Source organism: Periplaneta americana, chromosome 13 (assembly GCF_040183065.1).
Source record: "Periplaneta americana isolate PAMFEO1 chromosome 13, P.americana_PAMFEO1_priV1, whole genome shotgun sequence".
In the NCBI taxonomy this organism is placed as follows: domain Eukaryota; kingdom Metazoa; phylum Arthropoda; class Insecta; order Blattodea; family Blattidae; genus Periplaneta; species Periplaneta americana.
This window is the reverse complement of record NC_091129.1, coordinates 127,051,208-127,063,783: the sequence shown is the minus strand read 5'-3', so window position 1 is coordinate 127,063,783 and position 12,576 is coordinate 127,051,208. Positions and strand designations below refer to the sequence as shown.

General features: G+C 35.7%; 1 protein-coding gene across 1 annotated transcript in view; it reads right to left on the bottom strand.

The window, feature by feature from the left end:
- Positions 1-12,576, bottom strand: part of LOC138711609 (short stature homeobox protein 2-like) — a 76,248-nt gene that overhangs the window by 24,902 nt on the left and 38,770 nt on the right. Inside the window, exon 2 of the mRNA XM_069842747.1 lies at positions 953-1,206. Coding sequence (XP_069698848.1) covers positions 953-1,206 — 254 coding nt within the window. The remainder of the gene's footprint in view (positions 1-952; positions 1,207-12,576) is intronic.

Below are 12,576 nucleotides of genomic sequence, written 5' to 3'. Positions count from 1 at the left end.
TTATCGTTATAACGTCAGTTTAAAAACCATGCGCTCTCCTGCATATGTTATTTCCTGTATGGAGGGATTAAAAGACCAGGAGTTTAACAGTGATCTAATTTTGTAACTAGGGTAGTATTAAATATGTGTGTATCAGTGTTATTGTTTGTGCTGTGAGAGTTAGCCAATAGAGATATGAGTACCCACGTGTGTGACCTTATGGCATCTTATGACATCAACATTCATTCACAGCATCACCCCGCTGTCTCTCATTCCCCAGAGACTTTCTCATGGTTGGAGTGCAGTATGTGTGAATAACTATGTTTTTAATATAATTCTTATTTGAATAATTTCAAGGGAAAAATTGTTCCGGGGCCGGGTATAGATCCCGGGACCTCTGGTTGAACGTACCAGCGCTCTGCCAACTGAGCTACCCGGGTCGGGTGGAGTTCCCAGGTAGCTCAGTTGGCAGAGCGCTGGTACGTTCAACCAGAGGTCCCGGGATCTATACCCGGCCCCGGAACAATTTTTCCCTTGAAATTATTCAAATCTGCTTTACAGGAAGCTTTACCTGAAAGATTAGATTTGCAATTCTTCTTTGAATTCCGCTTAGATCTTGGAAATCTTAGTTGGACGAAAAGGAGGTTATAGACGACAAAATTAGAGCAGAAGTTTAATATTTTCCACACAGTTCAGAACTAATTTTGAAAATTCTGACACCCTCTCTTTCCGTCCGTTATAAAATATTTTACACAGAGTTCGACCATCTTTTTCTCCAGAAGAAAAGTAGTGATTATTATTATTATTATTATTATTATTATTATTATTATTATTATTATTATTATTAAACTCAAATAAGTGTGTCGCGATATCATGGGCGTTCAGTAAAGTGTGTCGTCAGTCAAAAAATGTTGGGAACCACTGACCTAAGGTATGAAATTAGGTAGTGTTACTAAGATGAGTTGCAACTGACCTGAACCCTGGCTTCGCTGAGGCCCAGCCTCTGGCTGAGCTCCTCTCTCATGAAGGCGTCCGGGTAGTGCGTCTCGTCGAACAGCCTCTCCAGTTCGTTGAGCTGCTCCAGCGTGAAGTTGGTTCTACTGCGCCGCTGCTTGTTCTGCTTGGGGGTGCTAGTGCCGTTGTGGTGGTGATGGTGATGGTGGTGGTGAGTGTGGTTCATGTTCAGGTGGTCTCCCGTATTCTCCTTCCTTTGATTCTGTTCCAAAACTGTAACCAATGATTCAAGTGTTTGCAGAAAGAGTGGCGTAATCTGCTTTGCCGAAACTATCAATATAATGCAGCGATGAATTCCTTGCGCCAATGTAAAATCACTTTGTATAATGTCGGCTCTTACACCTGAAACGTTAATATATCGGTAATTCATGCTTATATTATGTGAAGAAACTGATACAGGTAAATCCTATTTATCTTCCTAACCAACTACTCCCGTCAAACGCTAGTTGAAGAGGGAGAGTACTTTTGCTTCTTTCCAACAGGATTCTGAGACAGCACTTACAGACGCCTAGGCTATTAGGTATATCGAATTACTTCATATAGTGTTCGAGGATAAAATTATCAGCAGGAATTTGTGACCCTCTAGATCAGAGGCGGGCAAAATGTAGGAAGCAATTGATGAAGTCTGCATGGACAACAAAATGACAAAGTGGGGAGAAAAAAAATACAGCACTGATATCTATGGTTGGTTTTGTTTTTTGCTTGGAGGATAGCCTGACTTCAGGGCGATCACAGAATTTGATTTTGCCTTAGATCTTCCTCTATGACTTTTATATTTCTTTGTAATTCTAAGTATCTTCAAAAAATAATTAATATACCAGAACTCTGGAAAAGCTTAAAAGTAGCATATGGATAAACATCGCCTCCATTTTTCAATGGGAACTGCAGCGAGTGACGTGTCAGTTCTTCAACAGGCGCGACAAATGTTCTTAACATGAAGCCAGACATTTTCAGTACTGATTTCTTAATTTTAGTGAACTCCTTCACTGCGTAACCGGAGCATGCAAACCTCTCGGCCGAGAGCTGGATTGCCGCATTACGGTTTGTCTACAATGTATTTACTCACTAGTTACTATCTATTCCAGCCGTAGCATGTAGCTAAAAGATTCTCACCATGCATGACGGAATTCTATTCCTGGCAGATTCTATCAGATTTTGGCGGACAATTGGGTTGTGAATCAGATTTTCTCAACGTATTTCGATATCTTTCTTGCAGTATTAGCTTCACTACAGTTCCATTACTGAAATTTTATTACACATCATCGTCTTGTCCACACCTGTAGAGTAACGGTTAGCACGGCTGGCCGCGAAACCAGGTGGCCCGGGTTCGAATGCGGCCCTGGCAAGTTACCTGGTTGAGGTTTTTTTCCGGGGTTTTCCCTCAACCCCAATTGAGCAAATGCTGAGTAAGTTTCGGTGCTGGACCCCGGACTCATTTCACCGGCATTATCACCTTCATATCATTCAGACGCTAAATAACCTAAGATGTTGATACAGCGTCGTAAAATAACCTACTTAAATAAATAGAAAAAATCGTCTTCTATAGTTCTGTTACACCATGTCCCAAAGTGACTTCTCCGATTTCACAATACTTTTTCTCTGTAACTATTAATGCAATCAGAGGCAGTAGACAGGTAATCTCTCCAAGTTTTGTCTGACATCTTACAAGCTCTCGAAATGTGATCCTTTGGTCCCGGCACACATCTACGCGGTATTCCAATTCCTAACACATTCTGTACACCATCCATCGTCTGCTCCGCCGTAGCTGTGATACTACGTCTTAGCTCTTGCAGGTTAGTGGCCTAAGGAGGAACGTAAACATTGTCCTTAACGTACCCCAGAGGAAAAAATCACGGCAGGATTGGGTCAGGAGAGTATACTTTATTTTTTTTCATGGAGTGCAGTTTCATAGAAAGGACTTTGCCGACAGACCTTCTACTGCCCCCTACTAATTGGTTGTCATAAATAAATGTCTTCCTTACTATGACGGAAATCTTGTCTTCTCTTGTTAGTAACCAATCACAACCCTCGTTCAGAAGAATTGACAGGTGCCCGTCAAATCCACGTGGAGGCAGAGTTGCCGCATCGTTTCCGAATTCAAAGAATCCCGTCAGTTTCACTGCATAATTTCGAAGGTCATCAGGATTGTGACAACTGTGCAATGTTGGGATTAGGGGACAGGATGGAATTGTCAGAGCTGTTGTGTAGAAAGTCATAAATCTGTAAATGGGTGTTCAAAGGAACCACCGAACTGCACTCCTTGAAATAAAATAAGGTATACGGAGGATACCTTATCAACCTTTGGTCTTTGGCAGTGGATTGATCAAGCCAAAATTCAGGGGTTGTGGAAGACAGATGGTGCACCATCTTGCTGAAAAATCAACTTGTCTTCCTGCATTCAGAACAGAATGATGATCTGCAAATTTCAGCACACAAAATGCCCTCTAATTTTTCGATAGTGTCATTTTCTTACATTTACATTTTTCAACAATAGCCAGCGCATGCGCATATAGTAGCCGTACGCTTAATAAACTAGGAGATATCAGCTGACAACTGAGATTGTGTCACTATAAAACCATATTAAAATCAGTGCAGTTATTTTGGCATACGTATACAAGGTGAACCGTAAGTAATGTCATTAATTTCATGGGACTATTCTTTGAGATATTTCAAATAAAAAAGTTTCATGAAATTTTTCTGGTTTTGCTTCATTTTTAGACAAAAATTGTTTTATACAAAACATTTCATAGCGTGTTTTGGGAAAGTCATTGATTGAATTCCCAGTATGCTCAGTCAATTTAAGAGAGCGGTGTATAATAATAGTTATATTACCGGTTGTTCTGTATGGTTGTGAAACTTGGACTATCACTTTCCGAGAGGAACAGAGGTTAAGGGTGTTTGAGAATAAGATTCTTAGGAAAATATTTGGGGCTAAGAGGGGTGAAGTTACAGGAGAATGCAGAAAGTTACACAACGCAGAACTGCACGCATTGGATACTTAACCTGACATAATTAGGACCATAAAATCCAGACTTTTTTTAGATGGGCAGGACATGTAGCACGTATGGGCGAATTCAGAAATGCATATAGAGTGTTAGTTGGAAGGCCGGAGGGCAAAAGACCTTTGGGGAGGCCGAGACGTAGATGGGAAGATAATATTAAAATGGATTTGAGGGAGGTAGGATATGATGGTAGAGAATGGATTAATCTTGCTCAAGATAGGGGCCAATGGCGGGCTTATGTGAGGGCGGCAATGAACCTCCGGGTTCCTTAAACGCCAGTAAGTAAGTAAGTAAGTAAGTGTATAATAATAGTAAATGATTGAAAGAACTTTAATTTTGTCCTTTAAATGTGCAGAAATTTGATCCGAACAAATGTACACTGAAAAATTCCTTTGCAGAATAAAATATTACATTTGTTCCGATCAAATTTCTACACATATAAAGGACAAAACTAAAATTCTTCAATCATTTATTATGATAATATTCTGCTCTCATAAACTGACTGAGCATATTCAATGTATGGCTTCCCCAAAACACGCTATGAAATATTTCATATAAGACAATTATATCGAAAATGAAGCAAAAACCAGCAAAACTGTATTAAACTTTTTTTCTTTGTAATATGTTAAAGATTAATCCCCTAAAAATAATGACATTACTTACGGTTCATCCTGTATAAAAGAGTTCGTCTCCATGGTTATTGCGGTTACCATGGTAGCCGTTGTCTCTGACTAGCGACGGAAAGCAGCATAAATTTACGAATTATTCGGTAAACGATCGAACAATTACTTCTTTAGTTCTCTCTATTCCTCCCTCAGTCACCCTCCTACCTTTCATTCTGTCTGTCTGACCCCCCTTTTCGTCCCCTATATACCCAAGAGATCTGTAGCGAGAAAACGACATTAGGTAGATTTTTCAAATTGCTTTCTTTCCCCAGTAAGTGTCATCTACATTTCCCGATATTCACCATACAATAAATACAACTAATCTACTATTCGTGTCCCAATTCTATAACTCTTGTAATGCCTATGTTGTATAACTTGATTATTTAAACTTTATTTGATCCACATAAAATACTGAATAATTTTATACATTCCAGTTCCTTTTTGTCCACTGAATATAATAGTATTTTTAAGAGTTTTGTCGTAAAGATGAGTATTTTCACTGGACGAAAAATACAGCACATATGAAGGGTACACGGGAATAACGATCAAGGTCCATTTTAGAAAGTTTCGAGAAAAATGACTTTTAAAGTTTGAGCACTTAATACTTTCTTATGTGTGTATTTAATACAAATTGACGTAGTGGAATGTCAAGAACGATGATTTCTTATTACTAGCTAGACCACATGATAGTACTTCCTTTCCACTATAAGATGGCATTATTAACTCAATTTCGATTTTTGATAGACCTTGATCGTTTTTCCCGTGTACCCTTCATATGGAGTAAAAATTAGTATTTTACCGTTGAGCTCATTGGAGCTGAGTTATTTTACAAAGTGTCACGAAATGGCGTTCTTGCGCTCATAATTTACCCATATTCGTTTTCTGTGTTTCTTAAAATAATATTTATGTACCACACTCATTTTCATTTTTTATTTAAATAAACAATGATGCACAACCGAGTGAGTTGACTCAGACGGTAGAATTTGAGACTCGCATTCGGGAGATCACGCGTTCAAACTCTGTGGCCGACCAATCTGTCTGGGATTTTTCATGATTTTCCTTAGTAATAAAGGCAAATGCCAGATTTGAAATTTACATGCCATGATTCATCACTGCCTCAATTACCAATACAATAAACATTAATCAATATCTATGATCAATTACATGAACACAAGCCGTCTACAACACACTATAGAAACGGGAACTCAACAAGAGTAAAAACGGTCTAATGGTATAGGTACCTACACATTCTAAACACGCGACATGACTACAGATGTTAAAGCATATATAAATAAACTTAACAAAGAAAGAAAAAGATGCACAGTGAGGTCAACATAAAAAATTATTTTCGTACACAATCCACTCTATATTGATATTAATTTGGAGTGATTTATTAAAGGATGCATTCAAGACTAATTTAGAAAAATGTTAAACGAAATATCTTTGCACCAAAAACGAATGTTTTCTAAACCAAATGATTCTATTTTAATTATTTGCATATAGGCCTAATAACAATTAATAAACATGTTAAAGGAATTATTCTTGCAACAAATGAGTGCTCTCTGGACCAAAATGATCGTATTTTATTTATTTAACTACAATTTCAATTAAGTAACTGAAGTTTTTAAAAATAAATTTATAAAATTATTTATGATATATAATATTAACAAATGTGTGTATTTTTATCCTTTATTTCTGTCGACTATGTTCATGTTTTTATTGAATATCACTGGCTTCTGTCTGATTGTCAATTTATATTAAATGTGTTTTTTTCTCTCTTTTTCTCTTTCTTCTTTTTTTTTTGCTCTTGTGTGTTATTTATTGATTTGAATTAAATTACTTACTGTATTTAGTAAACTGTCCTTGTAAATTTTATGTTATATTATTGACTAAGAATACACCGTACACGAACGAGCCTGGCTCTTACGGTAGTGGCTAGAAACATTTTTGTTTTATAATTTTAATTTGTACTCACTAGCTAGCTAGTTAAATAAACGATTTATCCTTCTATCAGACACGGATGCTCCCTGGACCAAATGTCCTATTTTAATTCTGTGGCCGGGAGGAAAAAGGTCTTAAGTCAATTTTTTGTGAAAATGAGATTTTTAGATATTCTGAAAGCAGAAACAGTTCTCTACAATCTGGTAAAATGGCTAAAGTCAAATAAGAATCCTGACTGGATTTATAGAGCGTTACCAAATGTCCTAAGTACTTTTTGAATCGAGCACCGCAGAATAAAGGCCTTAAGAATATTTAATACTTCATTCCTTACAGACCATCACATGTTTACTTTCCATGCTTCCCTATTAAAAAGGTCTAAATTGTATTTTAGCCATTTTATCACATACTGATATCCTTTCCTTTAATACTTTAAGCACCAGGGTAAACAGTCCTATAATTGTTTAAGACCCATTTTGCATTCCTAATAATTCACATTTCTCATTTATTTTGACATGAAAAAGGTCTTATGTTTAAATAGTCTCTTTTACTCAGTTTGGATTCTAGTCTTAAAAGGGCTTAAGTGCGGCTATTTTTGGAAATAACCAAGAAAATTGTTAAATGAGCAACATTACCTATTTTAGAAGAAATATAAACAAATAATATCCAGGAAAAACCTCTTAATTAAAAAACTCTATAATTGATACCAATTTCAATCTTTCTACTGCTTTCCTGAGAAGTATAAAATTGTTACTTAAGATCTTTTTCCTCCCGGCCACAGAATTATGTAATTACTTTATATTTATTTCTAACATGTGCAGCAAAGCTCACATGTATGGCTAGTGAACAATAAAATTGTTGTTGTTGTAGTGCTACTGTACAAAATAAATGAAAAAGTAGGCTACATAAAAAAATATGCTCTTTCAGATGATATTAAAAATGTGTAGAGTATCATTTAGAGATGTTCTCGATTACATCATAATTCGTAAGACAATAGTCGCAAAATATTTTGTTTTCATAAAAATATTCCTTTCTAAATACAAAGTTTGAAATGTCTGAACTTTTTTGCCCAAAAATCCCATTATTCAATTTTAATTGCAATTGTGGTCTACATTTCAAAAAAACCTGTATAATATAATTATTCTACTCAATCATAAAGCTGAAACCGGTCTTCGAGTCCAGACCTGGACTGTTGAAAGCCGCTCAAGACAAGCGCCGCTGCGTTACCTCGCCACACAACAAACAGACCGCGAGCGATATGGGTCCAGGGTGATATTATGCGAGCGGTCATGTGTATGAAGTGGGTACTTTCGGAAGTAGCGCCCTGCTGATTTATCGCGCCGCCGCCTAGCAGGGCCAGCCCATCAGTCACCCTCCCGGCCCGGCCGCCAGCCCGAGGCTCGCCCGCTCGCCCGCTGTACAATCGTCCTTGTTGTAATGAGATTTTTTCTCCACCAATGTAACGAGATTTTTTAGGGTGGGATGTTTTTTTAGGTTGAAATGTTAAAGGGGAGGAAAGGGAGATGCGCTGTTTTATTTCACTTGCAGTTCTCGTTTTCGTCCTCAAAGCATCCTGTGTAGAAAATGAATCTTAATGAGGGATTGTGGAAATGCACGGCGTCCTTCTTCTCTGTTAGAATTGTTATGTAACTATTCAATATACATTTCTGTTCCAAATCCGACTAATTTAAAGGCTTCATTTTATCATTTAATTATTTTGAGATACGTAATAGTACATTATGCAACGAGTCTATAATGGTAGTAATTAAGACGCGAGTATGTTTGTTTATGAAACGAGCGCAAGCGAGTTTCATAATTTTCATACGAGCGTCTTAATTACCATTATAGGCAAGTTTCATACGACTTTTTAGGCTCGATCACATTTCTAACTTGAAATTATTCATAAGTATTCATGTTATGGTTATGTAAATGAGGAGCGGAACTGACCTGAATTATGAGATGTGCGCAGACGCGAAAGTATTGATTTTTTCCGAGGCACGAATGTTATTGACCTTGAAATAATCTAGAGAATAACATGAAGATTAGTCTTGATATGAGCTGAAAATTGATTTAGTATTGAAAAACGAGATGACAAATTGAATTTATTTGAATATTATTTACAATTAACGCTAATTATTATAGTAACAGAACATAACCTTCTGCGACAGTATTGGATTTCCAGCCTCCGTGACTTTTCGCTAATTGTCTTTCGATTGCATATCCGAGAATAATCGATACTTGCGCTTTTATAATGGTACAATGGTGATTTCTCATTGGCTGAACAACTGAATTATAATGAATAGGTGTACTTTAATGGGGTGCATTAAAGGGCTCCTACCAGGTGTATAACTACTACATTTCGTCATGGTCGAGCATAAACCTGTTTAATTAATAGACGAAGAGGTACAAATATGGAATACCATTTTTTTTTTTCGTTTTCGAAACTACATGTTTTGAATACTGAACGTAAAGTATCGTCCTGTGTATTGCTAAATGTACCTGAGAATGGTACACCGGACTTAGAAGTTCGTAACATGTTATAAAATGTTATAAAAATTCTCAAAATTTAACATATTTCCTTCATAAAAATGGAGCTACAAATATGGAATATTATTAACAAGTTACAATATTACAAAATGAGCGCCGTCTTCAATCACATTCCGTCGGATCCCGGCCACTTTGTCACTCGTAATGAGTGCACCTCTGCACATAATGTGTTGGACATTGTGCCACTGTCACACATCTGTAACACAGTGCATGAGGGTTGGCCACTAAAGGGAAACTAAGAGGTGGAACTTAAACTGAGAGGATTCAATCCGGTATCGGAATTAGAATCCGGTGTGGCTTAGTGGATAAAGCGTCAGCACGTAGAGCTGAAAATCCGGGTTCGAGTCCCGGTGCCGGAGAGAATTTTTCTCCGCTCCACCCATCCTTCATCATATGGTAATACAGAATTCCTCCACGGAAATATCATATGTACTTCGGTACAGTAATATGTTAGGAATAGTTAATTACAATTCTAGACTAACAAAGAACTCAGCAAGCTGCAAGAAACGAGGAAAAGTAAAATGATAAAACGTGTAAGATAAACACAAATTAATTCAATTAACATATGCCACAGCAAGAATTCACCGCAGAAAATATCTTGAGAAGGTGAGGAAATCCAGACCAGCGTTTCTACATTGTTTATGTTCTAGGTTAAACCTTGAAAAGAAACCTCAATTAGGCAAACAATGCAATTTTTCCCAAACGGGATTTAAACCCAGGTTCCGTTACTTTTCCTGTCAGACGTGCTAACCATTACTCCATATCGATGGAATTAAAATAAACACTACTGGTATGAATCCTAAATAATATTATGATGAATCGATGTGATTGAATAGTATTCAGTTCACCAATCCGAGGCGTTGATAATTACGCCATATTTATGAACTTAACAGTAAACATTGCTTGTTTAGGTTATAAATTATATTATAAATCTATGTGATCGAAATATATGACGATCATTAATCCATATTTGTGGACTTAACAATAAACACTGCAGGTTTAATTTTTAAATTGCATTATCATGGGACGATGTGATCGAGAAATATGATCATCATTATTTTCTTATTTGTGAACTTAACAATAAGCATTACAAGTTTAATTTTTAATTGTATTATCCTGAGGCAATGTGATCGAAAAATATAATGATCATTACTCCATATTTGTGGACTTAATAATAAACACTGCAGGTTTAATTTTAAAATTGTACTAGCCGTACCCGTGCGCTCCGCTGCACCCGTTAGAAATAAATATAAAGTAATTACATAATTAAAATAGGACATTTGATCCAGGGAACATTCGTGTTTGATAGAAGGATAAATCGTTTAATATGTTACTTAATTTAAATTGTATTTAAAATATTAAAATGCGATCATTTTGATCCAGAGACCACTCATTTGGTGCAATGACAATTCCTTTAACATGTTCCTTAATTGTTATTACCAATTATCTTTGGAAAAGCGAAAATTAACAGAAAAATTTTGGCTACAGATTTATTATTATGTTTATATTATATTATATTATGAAAAAGTGTGTTGATAACGGATGTACTCGAATTAGAAAGTTTTTAATTTGTTGTGGGAGCTCTTGAATCTCAGGAGGAACAACTTTTACAACAGCGCAACATACTCTGCTTGGCTCATTACCCATTTTTTTTGCATTGCATTTATTGCATATGTATTTTATGTATTTTAACACGATTCAATTGAGCATAGTTAAAATTTGAATTATAAAATAATGGATTGCTAAGCTAACGTACTATTACTGCATACTAAATCAATACACTCTCGTTGTTCGTTAATTCTCTGAGATAAAAATGAATATGTTCATAAACATTATTATAAGAAATACAGGAAATGAATATACAGAATAACCTATCAAGTTTTCTGTACATAAGAAGCTATTTTAATCTTTCCTGTCCTCAATTCACTCACAAGTTACTGTAATAACATTATGGCATTATGTCCATCCAGAGAAACTACACTTTCCAATGATGAAATAATAATTAATTATATAAATCGGTTAATTTAGCTTCCGATATTACTTCATACAAACACAGAAACATTGTCTGTAGGCTATGTTTCATAGCTTTCGATTGTTGTGTCCAAGGCCCCTTATAGACGAAGTCATTTGTTTTTTATTTCAATACACCGCCTTAGATGGCAGTTATTTTAATTTTAAAACTCATTTATCTCATTAAATAGCAGTCCTATCAAAATTTTTCAGAGAATAAAACTTATCACAAATCATTTTTAAAGAAACGTTTGTTATGTAACATTTTTCACAAAAATCAATAATAAGCGAGATATTTCGATTTATTTAATTCAGGCCCCCTTATAACCCCCCTTTTAAATAATGTATTTTGAATGCAATGTAGCCTATAATCTAAGTTACAACGAACTTAATTTATATTCTAATTTTCATCGAAACCGGTTCAGCTATTATCGCGTGAAAAGGTAACAAACATACAGACAGACAGACAGACAGACAGACAAACAAAAATTTCAAAAAAGCGATTTTCGATTTCAGGGTGGTTAATTATATATGTTAGGACCAATTATTTTTGGAAAATCGAAAATTACCAGAAAAATTTCGGCTACAGATATATTATTATTATAGATTATCATGAGCCGATGTCATCAAAAAGTATAATGATCATTACTCCATATTTTTGGACTTAATAATAAACATTGCAGGTTTAATTTTTAAATTATATTATCATGAGCCGATGTCATCAAAAAGTATAATGATCATTACTCCATATTTGTGAAATTAATAATAAACACTGCAGGTTTAATTTTTAAATTATATTATCATGAGCCGATGTCATCAAGAACTATACTGATCATTACTCCATATTTGTGGACTTAACAATAAACAATGCGGGTGCTATTCATAGACATTTCGCTAGTCCGCGCTACAAGCATGCTAAACTAGCCCCGGCTATCGACTGGTTACTTGTACAGGATTTATATCACATCATACCGCTAAAACTGGTTTATGAATACGAAAAATGTTAGTTCGCTGATCATCCACCGGAAGCCCGCGTTAAGAATGTCTATGAATACGGCTCTGCAGGTTTAATTTTTAAATTGTATTTTCATGAGCCGATGTGATCGAAAAATATGTTGTCTACAAATGCCTTCGACAAAAGATATCTAAATGTGATACGGGGAATTGAACTCTAGTTCCTTTGGTTAAAATTAGGAAAGTAATAAATTGAAATGTGACTCTAACTTTTTTACACTGTTGAACTCAGGCCTACATAACTTGTTATTACCATCTTTAGTTCTAGTGGAGGATAAAATTCCGGATTTGGAACAATATTTCAAATTTATTTCTCTCAGGTATAAGTGTAACTACAGATTATGCTAAAGAAGAAATTGGGACGTAAATTCGATCCTCACTCGCCCTCGGTTCGCAACGGATAGGCT